General features: G+C 43.2%; 1 protein-coding gene across 2 annotated transcripts in view; it reads left to right on the forward strand.

Annotated features, from left to right (window-relative positions):
* Positions 1–18,513, forward strand: part of LOC124721235 (mucin-6-like) — a 282,929-nt gene that overhangs the window by 126,558 nt on the left and 137,858 nt on the right. For both annotated transcript variants that reach the window (XM_047246092.1, XM_047246093.1), the window contains exon 2: positions 15,984–16,597. In XM_047246092.1, the coding sequence (XP_047102048.1) occupies positions 15,984–16,597 (614 nt within the window). The remainder of the gene's footprint in view (positions 1–15,983; positions 16,598–18,513) is intronic.

Below are 18,513 nucleotides of genomic sequence, written 5' to 3' on the forward strand. Positions count from 1 at the left end.
TGGTACGTTATGTCCTATGCAGCTCATAAACTAAAGTCTATCTTTTATCAAAATACGGCAAAAGAATTTGAAGGCCAGTTGAACGGAATGGACAGCGTCTTGCAAGGAGCTCATCAGATGAATGTCAAAAAACAAGAGTAAAGAAATGCAGTCGAATTGGAACGAGAAGCAAAAGTAATAGACCGATTTTTGGTATTTGGACAGCATAATAACTGGAGTTTGTCGAAGAGAGAAAATATGAAAAGGAGACGGGCAATAATCTGAAATGTGTCACTGAAAAAGAGTAATTTGTCAACATCGAATATAAATTTATGTTTCAGGAAGTTTTACTGAAGATATTTGTTTGGACTGTAGACACGTACAGAAGTGAAAGTTGGACGATAAATAATTCAGACAAGAAAAGAATTGAAGATTTAGGAATGCGTTGCCACAGAGGAATACTGAAAATTAGGAGAGAAGGGAGTGTATCGAATTGGGAAGGAAAAAGTTATTAAAAACGTTAACTAAAAGATGAGAAGGTTGACAGGACACACCCTAAGGCAACAAGAAATCGTCAATTTGAGTTGAGGTTTGTGCAGATTGAAATATCGCGGAGAGCTGCTTCAAACCAGTTTTCGGACCGATGGCCTACAACAACAAAAGAGCAGTCGGTGGTGAAATTAATGGTGCCATACGTTTTAAATTACACAGAAACGGCAGCGTGTAGAGAGGGACTGGATATGGCACAGAATTAGAGCGAACAGTGTGCGTTGCGAGCGTCATGGTTGTGCAACGGCGTGTTGCGCCAGGTGCCTTTCGCCAGTGTGGCAGCACCCGCATCGGGAGACCAGCGCGCCTGTTTCCCCTATAGCTACGTCACAAATGTACACGAGGAAGCACTGAAGCGTCGTCCTCAGAAAATAATTCCAACAGAGAGTCAGAGAAGTTCTAATTCTAGATCCTCCTTTTTAAAAAATAAAAATAAAAAATAAATTCAATCTAAACAACGGCTGCTGACGGTTTTGGAACGTACACTGTTCGAACATTATGTATTACCTCGAAGAAAACGAGCTATTTACACATAGCACGGATTCAGAGTATATCGTTTTTGTTAAACAGAACTAGCTCTTTATTCACGCGAAGTAATGTCTGCTATAGAAATGGGATATCGTGTTGATTCTATATTTCTAGATGTACAGGATGCTTTTGACGCCATTCCTCACAAGCAACTTGTAATCAAATCGCGTGCCTTGGGGGAATCGTCTTAGCTGTGTACCTGAATTGGTCACTTCCTCTCAGAAAGGTCACAGTTCGTAGTAATTTACGGAACGTCATTGAGTAAACCAGAAGTGTAATAGGCTCTCTACTGTTCTTAACCAACGTAAACAATTTAGGAGACAATCTCTGCAGCCATCTTAGATTGTTTGCAGATGATGCTGTCGTTTACAGTCTAGTAAATTCATCAGAAAATCACCCGCAAAATGATATAGACAAGATAACACTAGGGTGTGAATAGTGACAACTGATTCAGTAATAAAAAGTGTGAGGCCATCCACATGAGCACTAAAAGAAATCCGTTATAATTCGGTTACACAATGAATCACCCAAGCTAAAGGCTGTCAGTTCAACTAAATCCCATGGGATTACAATTACGCACAACTAAAATTAGAACAATCCCACGGAAAATGTTATAGTGATGGTCAACCAAAGATAGAACACTTAGAACATGCAACAGATGTACTAAGGACAGTTACTACATTACGCTTGTCAGTCCCCTTCTGGAGTAATGCTGCGCGATATGAGATCCTTACCAGGCAGGACTGACGGAGGGCATAGAAAAATTTCAAGGAATGGAGCTCGTTTTGTATTATATCGAAATAGGGGAGAGAGTGTCACGGATATGAAACGCGAGTTGGAGTGGCAATCATTAAAACAAAGGCGGTTTTCGTTGCGGCGAGATCTTTTCACGAAATTTCAATCACCAACTTTCTCCTATAAACACAACGCTCGCCTACAGAAGTGAAATGATCATCGTAATAAAATAAGACAAATCAGAGCTCGCACGCGAAGATTTCAGTGTTCGTTTTTTCCGCGCGCTGTTCATGAGTGGAAATATAGAGAAATAGTCAAGGTGCTTCAATGAAACATCTGTTAGGCACGTAAGTGTGAATTACAGAGTAGTCATATGGGTTTAGATGTAAAAAAAAATCTACATCTACACCTATACTCTACAGACAACTATGAAGTGCGTGGCAAAGGGTACGTCCTACTGTACCAGTTATTAGAACCTCATGCAGTACTATTCATGTATGGAGCGCGGGAAGAATGATTACTTAAACGCCTCTGTGAGCTCTGTAATTAGTCCAATCTTGTCTTCGCGATCCCGGTCGGGGAGTTTTCCGTAGGGAGTTTGTAGTATATTCCTTCCACCAGAAACAAACGCAAAATTATTTTATTTAAAAAAGCGGATAAAGTGTCACTATAAGCCTTCCTAAGAGACAATCTCCATTCCTTCCGAACTGACTATGCAAATGTAGACGAGATGTGGCTCAAAATCAAAGATATAGTAGCAACAGCAATTGAGAGATTCATACCTCATAAATTGGTAAGAGATGGAACTGATCCCCCATGGTACACAAAACAGGTCCGAACGCTGTTGCAGAGGCAACGGAAAATGCATGCGAAATTCAGAAGAACGCGAAATCCCGAAAATTGGCTAAAATTTACAGACGCGCGAAATTTGGCACGGACTTCAATGCGAGATGCCTTTAATAGGTTCCACAACGAAACATTGTCTCGAAATTTGGAAGAAAATCCAAAGAAATTCTGGTCGTATGTAAAGTACACAAGCGGCAATACGCAGTCAATACCTTCACTGCGCACAGTCAATACCTTCGCTGCGCAGTGCCGATGGTACTGTTACCGACGACTGTGCCGCTAAAGCGGAGTTATTGAACGCAGTTTTCCTAAATTCCTTCACCAGGGAAGACGAATGGAATATTCCAGAATTTGAAACACGAACAGCTGCTAGCATGAATTTCTTAGAAGCGGATACCTTAGGGGTTGCGTATCGCTTGATACGGGCAAGTCTTCAGGTGCAGATTGTATACCGATTAGATTCCTTTCAGATTACGCTGATACAATAGCTCCCTACTTAGCAATCATATACAACCGCTCGCTCACCGATAGATCTGTACCTACAGTTTGGAAAATTGCGCAGGTCGCACCAGTGTTTAAGAAGGGTAGTAGGAGTAATCCATCGAACTACAGACCTATATCATTGACGTCGGTTTGCAGTAGGGTTTTGAAGCATATACTGTATTCAAACATCATGAATCACCTCGAAGGGAATGATCTATTGATACGCAATCAGCATGGTTTCAGAAAACATCGTTCTTGCGTAATGCAGCTAGCTCTTTATTCGCACGAAGTAATGGTCGCTATCGACATGGGATCTCAAGTTGATTCCGTATTTCTAGATTTCCGGAAAGCTTTTGACACCGGTCCTCACAAGCGACTTCTGATCAAGCTGCGGGCCTATGGGGTATCGTCTTAGTTGTGCGACTAGATTCGTGATTTCCTGTCAGGAAGATCGCAGTTCGTAGTAATAGACGGCAAATCATCGAGTAAAACTGAAGTGATATCAGGTGTTCCCCAGGGAAGCGTCCTGGGACCTCTGCTGTTCCTGATCTATATAAATGACCTGGGTGACAAACTGAGCAGTTCTCTTAGGTTGTTCGCAGATGATGCTGTAATTTACCGTCTAGTAAGGTCATCCGAAGACCAGTATCAGTTGCAAAGCGATTTAGAAAAGATTGCTGTATGGTGTGGCAGGTGGCAGTTGACGCTAAATAACGAAAAGTGTGAGGTGATCCACATGAGTTCCAAAAGAAATCCGTTGGAATTCGATTACTCGATAAATAGTGCAATTCCCAAGGTTGTCAATTCAACTAAGTACCTGGGTGTTAAAATTACGGACAACTTCAGTTGTAAAGACCACATAGATAATATTGTGGGGAAGGCGATCCAAAGGTTGCGTTTCATTGGCAGGACACTTAGAAGATGCAACAAGTCCACTAAAGAGACAACTTACACTACACTCGTTCGTCCTGTGTTAGAATATTGCTGCGCGGTGTGGGATCCTTACCAGGTGGGATTGACGGAGGACATCGAAAGGGTGCAAAAAAGGGCAGCTCGTTTTGTATTATCACGTAATAGGGAGAGAGTGTGGCAGATATGATACGCGAGTTGGGATGGAAGTCATTAAAGCAAAGACGTTTTTCGTCGCGGCGAGATCTATTTACGAAATTTCAGTCACCAACTTTCTCTTCCGAATGCGAAAATATTTTGTTGAGCCCAACCTACATAGGTAGGAATGATCATCAAAATAAAATAAGAGAAATCAGAGCTCGAACAGAAAGGTTTAGGTGTTCGTTTTTCCCGCGCGCTGTTCGGGGGTGGAATGGTAGATAGATAGTATGATTGTGGTTCGATGAACCCTCTGCCAAGCACTTAAATGTGAATTGCAGAGTAATCATGTAGATGTAGATTCAACACTTACAGTTGTTTCTAGAAACTTTATAAGCAGGCTTTCACGAGATAGTTTCGGACTATCTTCATCTCACTGACAGTTAAGTTGTTTCGGCGTCTTCGTGATACTCTCCCATAGATCAAATAAAACTATCACCATTCATGGAAAAATTTCGGAAATTTGTGGTAAGAGCTTGTGGTACCAAACTGCTGAGGTCATCGGTCTCTAAGCTTACACACTATTTAATCTAACGTAAATTATTTTACGATAAGGACAACATACACGTCCATGCCCGAGAGAGGACTCGAACCTCCGAAGGGAAAAGCTGCGCGAACCGTGAGAAGGTGCCTCAGACTGCGTGGCTACCCCGTTCGACTCACCATTTGGCCTGCCTTTCTTTGTATCCGTTTAGTATTCCCCGTTAGTCCTATTAGGTACGAGTTCCACACACTTGAGTAGTATTCTGGGATGGGTCGGGCTATTGTTTTATACGTAATCTCTTTTGTAGGCTGATTGCATTTCCATAGTATACTACCAATAAACCGCAATGTGTCACCTGCTTTACCTACGAGTGAGACTATACGATAGCTCTGCTTCATGTCCCTACAAAGTGTTACACCCAGGTATTTTTATGCGTTGATTGATTCTAACTGTAGCTCCTCGCTATTGTAGTCATAGGATACTACGTTCTTTCATGTTGTGAAAGGAACAATGTTGCCTTGATGAATATTTAGAGCAGATTGCCAGTCTTTGAACCACTTTGAAATCTTATCAGTATTGAGCTGGATGTGCAGCTTTTTCAGATGGTACTTCATTATATATAACTGCATCATCTGCGAAAAGTCTGGGGTTACTATTGATATTGCCCGAAAGTTCATTAATATACGACAGGAACAGCTAGGATTCCAACAAAATTTCCCTGAGGCGCACCCAAAGCTACCTCTACAGTTGTCGGCGACTCACCTTCCAAGATAAATTGCTGTGTCCTCCCCACCAAAAAATCCTCACTCAGTCACAAATATCGATTGATAATCTGTATGATCGTGCTTTGGATAATAAACCTACGGATTCACATGTCATTCGGAAGACAAAAAACACTGCATTTGTCTGACTGTCTTGACCATGGCCTTCAGGATGCCATGTGAGAAAAGCGCGAGATTGGTTTCGCGTGACCAATATATTCGGAATCCATGTTATTTGGCGTGGATGAGGTCATTCTGCTCGAGGTACCTCATTACATTTGAGCTCAGAATATGTTCTAAGATTCTACAATAAATGGATGTCTAGGATATTGGACGTTAGTTCTGTGGATCACTTCAGCTGCCCTTCTTGTAGGTGGATGTGACCTGCGCTTTCTTCCGACCAATGGGCACTGTTTATTGTTCGAGTAATCTACGGTACGTTATAGTTACAAATTCTGTTTAGAATCTGATAGGGATTCTGTCAGGCCCTGGCGCTTTGTTCAGTTTTAACGATTTCGGCTGTTTCCAGGAAGTTTCATTTCGGCTGTTTCTCAACGACACTGACACTAACATCTATTTCATTAATCTTTGTAGTGGTATAAGAATGGAATTGGGGGTTTTCCTCCGTAAAGAAACATATGAAAATACTGTTAGGCTTGCATTACTACGTACTGATTAAATTTTCTACAGTGAGGAGGGAACGATTTTCTTCTCACTTATTACAAAAACCTGAAAAGAGGAGAATTAAAGTGTTCGAGCTGTGATGTTATCTAAGGATGCAGAAAATTAAGTGAACTGGTAAGATAGGAAAGGAGGAGGTTCTCCACAGAATCAACGAAGAAAGGAACATACCTAAATGTTGACTACAAGAAGAAACTGGTCGTGGGTTAAGACAATAGACAACAGCTCCCATGGTACTGGAGGGAGAAAGTGAGGGCAAAAACTGCAGGGGAAGACAGAGATTAGGACATACATAACAAATAACTGAGTATGTCAGATGTGAGTGGTACTCAAGATTAAGAGGTTAGCATAACAGGGGAAATCGTGACTGACTCGGGAAGAAAAAAACATTATTCCCAAGGACACTATACTGCAGTACTCCACTGTAAACACAGATGGTTCCTATAGACATGTTACTGATCGAAGTGGCACAGTAACATTCAGGGACAGCGATTCAAATCGCTGTCCAATCATCCAGATTTATGTTTTCTGTGGTTTCTCTAACTTGCTGAAGACAGATCTAGGGATGGTTTCTTTGAGAAATACGAGGGTTATTCGGAAAGCAAGGAACTATCGGTCGCGAAATGGAAACCGCAGTGAAAATCCGATGAAGTTTTGCACAGGTGTATTGGGCAGTGTCTTTAGTATGCCCGTCGATCGCGTTACGTCGTTCAGTTTAGTTCTGAGCACACAGGGAGCACATAAAGATTCCTAGAACTATAGTGTCTCCCGCCAAGTACGAGGGCCTGGTGAGAAATTTCGCCTGAAGCTATGCAGCCAACATTACATAACTGTCGTGCGTTTTCTTCTTCAAGACAATTCTCAGCCGCATTCTGCAGGGGCAATGAAGATGCCCCTGCATCGTTTTCAATTGTAAATGTTTGATTACCCACAATACAGCCCGTAGTTGTCTCCTGAGTTTCATCTCTGCTCACATGAACCTCTGGCTCTGAAGACAACATTCTGGCACAGACAACGAACTGTAGGCCAGCGGAAAGCACTGGCGGCTGCCTTCTATAACGAGGGTATTGAAAAGTTGGTACAACGCTACGACAAACGTCTAAGTCGGATCTGCGGCTATGGAGATAAGTAGCTGGAAGTTGATGCTAACTGTTGCAAATAAAACAGCTTTGATTTTCACTGTGGTTCCTTACTTTCCGAATAGCCCTCGTACATTGCCGATTTCCTTTGCGCTCTTTGTCTTATTGGAGATTTTGCTCCGTCTCTAATGACATCGTCGACGACAGGTTAAACGCTAATTTTCCTTCCATCGTTCCTAGACATGTTTACCCTCTGTGTCTCGTGACGCATCAGAAGTACATGAAGAAGATAAGATTACTTCTATTACAATCCGTGCCGCTATTTCCATTTGATTGCTTTGTTTGTTTCATATTATAATTAATCTCTTAGTCAATATTTTGCAGTAGACTTTTGCTCTTATTTTAATTCTGTTTCTACATTTATTTTTGATTAAATGACAGCACTGTTGTAACATTGAAGCCCATTTTGCTATTACTATTAATACTAACAAAAACTACTGCTACGGCTATAACGTTTACTACTCACTAACAGCACAAGTCTTATTACCATTGTTGTAAGTCGCAAATCAGTATCACTTTTAGATATTTATAAACAGTTTCTTGCGACAGCGATTTCTAACAATAACTTAGTTGTATCCCAGACTGTAGATGCACCATGATACCACTGTTTCCGTAGCCACTGCTGAAGACGTTGAAAGGCATTCTGGTTAATGTTCGAGGCCTATATTTTTTTTTGTCAAGATCTGACCAGTCACAAAATTAAAGCCACAGCAAAAATTCGATGAAACTTTGTGCAGAGATATTACGTAGTGTCTCTAGTATTCCCTTCGATAGTGTCACCTCGCTTTTCAGTTGTGAGCGCACAGAGAACACGAAAGATGCCTAGAACTATCGAGTCCCCGGCCAAGTGTGAAGTGACTGCTGTCATTCGTTTCCTTCATGCTGAGGAGTTCCGCCTGATTTTATGCAGCTCAAATAACGCACCTGTCATGCAGAAGAGCGAAGTGCGGCAATGGTGCAGGAATTTGATAAAGCACGTACATGACGCAGATGCCCTGGGAAGGAAGTGAGCGTCAACCGATGATCTTGTTCAGCGAGTGGATAAGGCAATTCGAGAAAATCGTCCACGAAGGGCCATTTAGAACAAGAGAAGAGGACGATGACATCAGGCATTGTCCTTTTCCATGATAATGTTCGGCCACAGAACAAAGACGCTCCTGCAGCATTTTCGACGGGAAGTTTTGATGGCCCACCATACTTGGCTCGTTTTGATTTCTATCGCTTTGCGCAAATAAATCGCTGGCTATGTGGACAGCATTTTGACACACATAACGAGCTGGAGACCAATGTAGAGAATTGACGGGAAGCAAAGGTGGCTGTATTCTATTACGAGGATAGTGGAAAGTTAGTACCGCACCAGGACAGGATGTTGTCTAAGTTGGAGCGGCGACAATGTAGAGAAGTAGCTGGAAGGTATAGCTAAATGTTGTAAATAAAACATTTTTGATTTTCATTGTAGTTTCCATTTCGCGACCGATCAGGCCATATGTGTTGTACACATGACACTATTTAACTGCACCTCATTTTTCCTGGTATCCCTAGTCGTGGAAGGTATGGCCTTCTTAGAAACCGCGTAATTTTATCTGAAATTAAGTGTTACATGATCACCCTCATCACTGCCGTCTCTCGAATTGCTTGGGTACACGGGCCAATAATTCAGCAGCGCTGCCGTTCCAATAAGAGCAGTAGGACAAGCAACGTGAAATGCTTAGAAGAATACATATATCGACATCAATACTCCGGAAGCCACCTGACGGTGTGTGGTGGAGGATACTTCTGGTACCACTGACTGATCCCCCCTTCCTTGCTCCACTCGCGAATGGCGCGTGGGAAGAATGATTCTCGGTGAGCCTCTCTGCTAGCTCTAGTTTCTAGAATTTTCTCATCGCAGCCATTTCACGAGATGTATGTGGGAGAAAGTAATATGTTGTCCGACTATTCCTGGAAAGTGCTCTCTCCCGCGGAGTGGCCGTGCGGTTTGAGGCGCCATGTCACGGACTGAGTGACCCCTCCCGCGGGAGGTTCGAGTCCTCCCTCGGGCATGGACGTGTGTGTTGCTCTTAGCATAAGTTAGTTTAAGTAGTGTGTAAGTCTAGGGAGCAGTGACCTCAGCAGTTTTGTCCCTTAGGAATTCACACACATTTGAACAAAGTGCTCTCTCGAAATTTCAAAAGTAAACCTCTCCGCGATGGACAACGCCTCTCCTGTCGCATCTGCCACTAAAATTTGTTGAACATGTCTGTAACACGCGCCGACCAAACGATCCCGTGGGGAAACGCTCCTTTCTTCGTTGGATCTTCCCTATCTCTTCTCTCAGTCCTACCTCGTAAGGATCCAAGATTGACGAATAATGCTCAAGAATCGGTCGAACAAGTCACTTCTTTGGTGGATGAGCTACATTTACTTAAAATTCGTCCTATGAGTATCATTCTGGCATCTGCTGTTCCTGTTATTTGTTTTATTTGGTCATTCCATTTAAGGTCGCTCTAGATAGTTCCTCCTAGATGTTTTAGATATATACTGTTTACAGCAATTTGTCACCAATAGTGTAGTTGTACAGCAGTGACCGTGACTCTTAAGCTCTTCTGAACACTACTGCGGTAGTACTGGGTGACTCATGGTACCACATTTTATTTTTGTCGGATGTTTTATGTTGAAAAATTTGTTGTTGCTCAGCACCAGCTGCTTGCACACAAGAAGTGTGCTCTGAAGTTCTTTCGTATATGCAAGCACACTGATTAATTTCTCTTCTTATGACTTGATACAATGATGTTGCACATAGACCATGACCCTTAGATATTACTTCGGCACATTTAGGAAGTTCACGTGTCATGAACCAAGCCTTTGCGTAATGTATGGCAATAAATTGTGAAATGCTCCTCTCCAATTACCTCTCGTCAAATCGCAAATGATACATCTTCTCTTTTCATACAGTAGCCAACCTAGAACAAATCGTTGGCGTAAATATACTTTAAGATCACGTCTTGAGTCTGAGCTATTTTTTTATACTGTCTGCTAAGGCTCATCACTTGCTGCTTCTGCTAAATTGCTGTTATGTTACCTTCTTTTTATACATGCACTTCTCAGGTTTTTGGGACTGTTTTTGTGTGACTGCTTGTAAAATAAAAATATATTACCTGATTTAAAATTTGTAATATCTGCATTTAAGTGAAAATATATTAATTTCTGCTTAAGTTTACTTTTGTTGTTGTTTGCCGTGGTTTTCACGTTACCACAGCAAAATCACTGTTTACACAGGGTGCATTGCTATGACGTGTGCTGTGCACTCATCTGTTTCGCCACTTGTTTCCCACAATATCAGTCTTTCGAAATGCATTGTGACACAAGAGTTTGTAATTGTTTGTAGGTGTGTGTGAGTGTGTGTGTGCCCGATTGCACGAGTGGCAGAGTTGTAGGTGGTTACCGGCTGAAAAGTATGCCTACCCTGCGTGAAACTCATTCAAGTCTCTCCAAACGGTCCCTTCCGCAAAAAAACATGTGATATTTTACGCTAATTTTCCGCATTTGCAAACCTGAAATGCAATTCTACCAATAACTGCTGACAACAACTTTCGTCTGCAGAAAATGTAAAACAGAGAAAAATGACCATTTCTTTTACGCGTCTCAGAGTAGACCACAGTAGTCCACAAGGTCAACGATCGACTCCTCAAGTTTGCATGCAGAGCTCCAGTAAATTATTGAATGTTATTGAATATTAGCTCTTTAAGCTAGTCAGCACTATGATTATAAATTTATTGGCGCCTGACTGAGTAATGGGAATTCCCGTTCTGTTGCCTCGTCAATCAGTTCCACTCGTCTGCATCGTGCTATCTCCCTCCCGGTGGTTACTTCTTTTAGTTTTGGTCATCTGAATACCACATTAATTAGGATCAGCTTGTTTCATGTGGTCTTTAACTTTGTTCAGTATTCTTTAATTCCCATACTTTGCGAACTTCTTCTCTGTGCAGTCCATGATGATTTTGCTCTATGTTTAATTATATCCCGGAAATCTACGACAGTCTGTTTTATTTGAAAGTTACCTTGTTGCAAATCCCTGTTTCCTGTATTCATTACCGTTATTCTGACCGTAACTTTTCACGAAGATTTGCACTCATGTATTGAGAAACCCTCGTGTGTAATCCTAGAACGTTCTGAACTTGATTAGCGTCTTAAGTCATCTATTACATAACTGTTTTGTTCTGTATTTGTAGATGCCGTGGACATCTTGAGTGTCATCTGAAACTCCTGCACTGTTTTGTGCCAAAATCACATCATAAAACCGGGAAGCGCTTCTAGATTTTTTTTATGTCGATGTTATTGATAGCAGACCGTGAGTTCAAACAATTGCACAATACCGCACGACCGTTAAAACGGTCACATGATTATATCTTATTTTAGTGCTATTTATCAGCGTGTTTCATTAGGCATATTACTCTGTTTATCATTTTTCTGTCCCTCTTATTTATTTATTTCGACGAACGCTGTAAGTTTATCGCTTGTCTAGAAAGCCATATATGGTGGCTAAGCCACATGAGGTTTTCGTTGTAGAGGATATGCTGTTAAGTGAGTCTCTTAACAAGTGGCTTTCCAACAAAATGGGTGCGGTTGTTTGGGACACTACTGATAACTCTACTCCATAGCACAAATCCTACACTGTTGGAGAAACTACATTACAATTATTATCCATCTTTTTTCAGTTCTCTTCACTCGAACCCTGAATCATCAACGTATAACACGACATTTCTTAGGGCTGTATCTGACATCATGGGCCAGAACGGCGACGGCTTATTGCAGGCAGTCATTGGTGATATTTCAGGTTAAATATTTCCCTAAATGACCTCTTTTTTCTTCCAACAAACTTTCAAACAGCTGTATACTGCTTGAGGACAATTTTATCCCCGGGAGATCGTAAAGTGGTTGTTACGAGAGCGTACAGAATGACGCAATAACGTGTGCGATTATGACCGCTAGGTATTTGCATAGACTGTTTCTAACCGACATTAGGGACTTGTTTAAAGAACCCTACGATGCCTTTATTATAAACAGTCTGAATTTGTGAATTATAACTTATAGTATAGTCATTAAGTTTAATTGTAGTACTATGTCGTACATTGGCTGGTTGTGCTGATCATCACTTCATTATATTCAATAAAGTTTAATTCTATTACCACCATCATTAATTTCTCTCGTGCTGTACATGTCTCTTAACCTTTCCAGTTATTTTTCTTAACAGCTTGTAATAATTTTGAAGACAGCAAGAAATGCGCGATTTTCCCTTATGCTGTCAGTTGCATAGTTTCTGACTACCCTTTTATATTTCAATATGTTTAGCAGGGAACACCCTAAGGCACTGACGCGTATCAACCACTTTAGAATTCACTGTGTACGCAAAGACGAGAAACCCTAAACTGAACAAACTGCTGAATGAAAGTCGTTTCACGAGCCAGATCTGAAGCAATTTCCTGTCCACACGCTATGATCCGTCTGTGCAGACATGATGTGCACAGACCTTTGCGCAGACAGATTCTTGCGTGTGGGCCGGCATTTTATCCCGCAAGGTATTCATGAGTACTTCTGTAAACCTTTGGAAGTAAGAGGGCGGGTCGTGAGTCATGCGTGGATAGCTCACTCGCCAAAAGCATTGTCCAAAAAGGCAAAGTCGCAGGATTGAGCCCCAGTGCGGAACGTAGTTTGGATCTGCCAGGAAGTTTCAAACTCCCAGATACTGCCCCAAAATTCTTTGATACGGGTGTCATCTCTCCTACTTCGCAATTACACCCAATGCCCACCGTCCGCTGCATCAGATACTGTCTATGGTATTATTTGACTTCGACAAGGAAGCGCGTATGGTTACTGTATGTGGCTACCCGTTCCTTAATGCAAGCTTTTGGAAACCGGAGCCGCTACTTATTCTAGTATATTCTTCGTTGTTTTGGCGAGGTCCAATACGTCTCATCCCACTCATCATCATCAGTAGCAGCAGCAGCCATTTTTGTCGTTAAGCGATTTAGTCTCTTCAAGTACTGAGTTCAGGTACGTCTGTAACTTCTCCCATGAACAACGTTCTTTGGCGATATTCAGTATGTTAACTCCAGCAGTCTTCGCAGATGTTTGTGCCACAGTTCTGGTGGTCGTCTTCTTGGGCTGTCTCTGTTTCTTGGACTCCATTCCAGCATCCCCTTTGTCCATCAGTCATTATTTCTTCTGGCAACATGGCTGACCCACTGCCATTTCGTAATAGCTGTTCTCTAGGATGTTCTTGACGTCGGTAGTTGATCTGATGTCTTCAGTCATTTTTTGTCTTTTCTTGTAAATACCAGAATAGACATTTCCATGCCTAGCTGTACAGTTCTAAGTTTCCGTCTTGTATATTTATGAAGTGTACAGGTCTCACAGCCGTAAGACAACAGTCCGCAGCTCGTGGTCGTGCGGTAGCGTTCTCGCTTCCCACGCCCGGGTTCCCGGGTTCGATTCCCGGCGGGGTCTGGGATTTTCTCTGCCTCGTGATGACGGGGTGTTGTGTGATGTCCTTAGGTTAGTTAGGTTTAAGTAGTTCTAAGTTCTAGGGGACTGATGACCATAGATGTTAAGTCCCATAGTGCTCAGAGCCATTTGAACCATTTTTTTTTTTCTAAGACAGCAGGGGGAGGACTCGACGATCAAAATATTTTTTCGTTTTACTGCCATGTTTGACCTGAAGATAGCTGAATTTCTTCCAAATGCTTGCCATACTAGATTGACAGGTCAAAACATTTCAGACGCTAGGTCTCCAGTCATATTAACTTCCTTTGGAAGTCAAATATGCTATTGATAACTTGAAATAGGCCACTGTTTTCGGTTATGATGAGTTTTCTGTTGTTATTGGGAAGTTTGCTGACAAGGAAACTTAAGAGCAAATTTTTACATTGTCCATTGACCGAGGATCCATCGCAGTCTCTGGAGAAAAACATTGATAATACTGTTCCACAAGAAAGGAAGCATTCTCCATATAAAAACTATAATCCCATAAGCCTAATCTGCGTCTTGCACAAAGTTTTGCCAGAATATTTTTAAATTTTTTCAGTCCCATCCTTGACGCAGTTCAAGCAATTGAGCAGACTGGTTTAAATGGCTCGAAGCACTGTGGGACTTAACATCTGAGGTCATCAGTCCCCTAGAACTTAGAACTACTTAAACCTAACTAACCTAAGGACATCACACACATCCATGCCCGAGGCAGGATTCGAACCTGCGACCGTAGCAGTCGCACGGTTCCGGACTGAAGCGCCTAGAACTGCTTGGCCACCGCGGCCGGCTGAGCAGACTGGATTCCGCAGCAGTATTGGCACACTACACTTTTTTTCCGGGAAGCGATTAGCAGAGCAACCGTATACTGGCTGCCACTATGTATAGCTTTTGTAGAGTTTGAAAAGGCTTTTTATTAAGTAAGCCATCCTGCTATAGTGCAAGCCATGGCTGAGCAAGGAGTTGAGGTGACCTATATTAAAATCCTGCACCGCATACACGAAACTTCTATAGCTTTTGTTGGTGTCAGGGAACCAGCTCAGGACTTTCCAGTTCACAGAGGAGTGAAACAAGGGCGGTCTCATCTCTCCCAAGCTGTCCTCTGCCGTGATGGAAATGCTAAAACTGAACTAGGAAAAAGAAGGAATTAGACCCAGCAGTAAGAGACTTAACAACCTGAGATTTGCAGATGACATTGTGCTATTGGCAAATGATTCTGAAGAGCTACAGACGCTGATATCGAATCTCGTCTCGGAATGTCAGGCAAAGGACCTGAACATAAATTTTTGCAAGACCCCATTTCAGTACTCACACCAAAGGATAATTTTTGGCACTGCCACGAATCCAGCTCAGGTAAATCACATGGAAGTCAGATAGGCTGACCACTCGGCTATGGAATCACTCTAATGAGGATGACGCATCGTAACTTTATTTGCGCTCTTGATCATACCCACACGCTCGGTCTTCTATGAATAGTATTTAACACTGTTTCTTCAACGAGTACTGGACCACTTATACAGCTATGCTTGGCTATGCTCATCCAGAAACAAACTGCAACAGAAACCATAGTTAAGATAGTAGTAGTATTATTCTCTACCGGTACCATTAAAAATGTGACCCTTCGTTACTATCAAGTTCCTAAGGGCTCCATACCTCAGTCGGTAAAATCGGAATCCTAGTAGGATCGCTTTGTTGCCGATCTGTCAGTTGGTTTGTTAAGACCTATTTTTCTCAGAAACGGCTATATGTATCAAGTTTAAATTTTTGTCAAATACGAAGGTCTACAGTCCCTGGCGGTGTAAAATGTTTAAGCTTTTAAGTAAATGCAATCAAAAGATACGGCAGTTTATGACACGTATTTTGATACTTGCAAACTCACTCATTAAAACCCTTAGATGAACCATCTACATACATAAATTTGTACATAATTCACAGAACGCGAGTCTTACACGCATTTGTTCAGATTTTGTTCCTTTTCCTACTAGAGGCAGCACTCTAAAACTTCATGTATTGATTCTTGTATATTTTCACTCTAAGCCGGTACAGAAAGACTAGACAGGCACGAATACACCTCCCCATAGCCCCTGTTCATAATAACATATCCCACTGTCTAGATTCTTCTAGTGAAGTCTTCGTCTGTCTGCTTGCAGCAGTCTGATTGACGCATGTTGTTTTCTTTTGTTACAGGCCAGCTGACAGGGACGGCGAAAGCACCAACGAGGACAGAAGCGTCAGCTAGTGGGCCTGGTGATAACGTCCAGGTAACCATTTCACAACATGCATTCGGCACACAAACATCGATCGGAGGCGCCATCCATAAGACGGCGATGCAGTCTTCCGAGTTTCAAGGTCGACTCTACGAGGAGATAGCCAACGACGTAGAGAGTGGCCCAGATGGACACTCGATGACGACTCGTGCAGTGGGCCAAGTGCCCGGCTCCTCCGGGACAGTCGTCCACACTGTCAAGGAGATAGATCTCGAAGGACTCGACGTCCCATCCAATGATGTGGCCGTGAGTGCTGAGAGCAGCGACACGACCAGCCGGAACTACTACCAACACATCCAGCCGACGCGCACGCAGGAGTCGAGCGGAGAGGCGCACGCGGCGCTGAGCTCGACGGCTGAGCCGCAGCCGGGGGAAGCCCCGGGGGCTCCCAGGGGGAGGTCGCTGCCCCTGCTGGAGCCCCGCCAGGCTTCTGCAGCCGGCCCAGCGACTGCTAGCGGCGACCAGAGGAAGACCAACCCCGACATACAGGACATCATTACCGGCATCGTCAAACTGCTCAACGGAAACGTCAAGGTAACACATTGGCTCACTTATTGTGCACATACAGTATAGCAGGAAGAGTACACGATAAATTTACAAGTGATTTGGGAGTATACAGGGAGAAAAGTTTAATACACAGAACTGCCAACCTCGACAGCAACATTGATTCTAATCCGGTTGGGGATCAAGTCGAACTGAGCTTGGACGACAGAAATGAGTACGTTGGTCCATGCATCGTAAACTCTATACCAGAGTTCATTAATCGTACTGATTCATGAGTAGTAGTGTGCCAGTCTCTCGGAATCTTACGACGATATGTTTTCAATGGTTGAGAAGTATGGGGAACGTACTGGTCAGGCAACAGTCGAACACCCTCTCTGTATCAAGTCAGGTTAGGGTAGCATCTTCAAAAGGTGGTCTTGCATTATCTTGTTGAAAGATAACATCACTGAGACCTCGAAGATAGGGTATTACCATCGACCTTTGTACATCAGAAATATAACGTCTGCTGTCCAAATTACCGACTGCGCAAAAAATGGTTCAAATGGCTCTGAGCATTATGGGACTTAACATCTGAGGTCATCAGTCCCCTAGAACTTAGAACTACTTAAACCTAACTAACCTAAGGACATCACACACATCCATGCCCGAGGCAGGATTCGAACCTGCGACCGTAGCGGTCGCGTGGTTCGAGACTGAAGCGCCTAGAACCGCTCGGCCACTTCAGCCGGCCCGACTGTGCAAATCAGCAGTGATAGTACTGTGTACCCAGTGGTACTCAGGGCAGGTTTAAGGCCCCAGCGACACAACCCATCGCTTCGGGTGCCAAGCTGTGAGGGGCGTTCAAGTGCAAGGTTTGTAAACAGTGTGCAATCAATTAGTAACGAAAACTGGCATGGCTAGAAGTCTACAACGAAAAAGGGGGTAAGGGGCACCAAATGGCAAGCAGTTTGTGTGAAAAATATTCTCGAACCGGCTCTGTTGTTACCCAATAGAATCATGCCTGACGATTTAACTGAATGACAAAGACGAATGCCATATGGCAACGTTCGTTCTCCGCGAAGCCTCCCCATATGTTTACGTCGATCTTGATGCTGTATGCTGAACTTTGAATATGAAAGGATGGTATGGATCTCTTCCTTTGTCCACTTTTCCCATTGCACAAACAGTTAGTGCGCTTCTCTTCACTGCTGCTTCGAGGGAAGCCACAACAATGATCGCAGAGCAGAAAGTTGGAAAGTTGTGGTAAGATCTTATGGGACCAAACTGCTCAGGTCATCGGTCCCAAAGCTTAGACACTACTTAATTTAACTTAAACGAACTTACGCTAAGGACAACACACTCACCCATGCCCGAGAGAGGAATCGAACCTCCGACGGAGGGAGCCACGCAGACCATGACAAGGCGCCCCAGACCGCGCGGCTACCACGCGTGGCCAAGCAGAGCAGAAAGGCCGTGGTGCTACAGACATTATCGTTGTCCATGTGGACACTTGTATTGCTGTAAAGAAAGTCCATTTCCTGACAAAAGGTACATATCGTGGCTGTACAATCCCGCACAGGCGAGCAGTCTGTCCTCTCGGACGCTAGTCGCGTCAGACCACTGAGATGTGGGATCTCGACAAATGCGGGCAGTAATATTATGCAATGATAACTGCAGTCTCGATATGTCACGATCCTGTCGCTGTAGAATTCCGACACATACTGGTGGACGGTTCTCCATCTTATATGAGGCATAACTTTATCTTCTCACGCCGGCCGCGGTGGTCTAGCGGTTCTAGGCGCTCAGTCCGGAACCGCGCGACTGCTACGGTCGCAGGTTCGAATCCTGCCTCGGGCATGGATATGTGTGATGTCCTTAGGTTAGTTAGGTTTAAGTAGTTCTAAGTTCTAGGGGACTGATGACCACAGATGTTAAGTCCCCTAGTGCTCAGAGCCATTTTTTATCTT

Source organism: Schistocerca piceifrons, chromosome X, assembly GCF_021461385.2.
Source record: "Schistocerca piceifrons isolate TAMUIC-IGC-003096 chromosome X, iqSchPice1.1, whole genome shotgun sequence".
Classification (NCBI taxonomy): Eukaryota; Metazoa; Arthropoda; class Insecta; order Orthoptera; family Acrididae; genus Schistocerca; species Schistocerca piceifrons.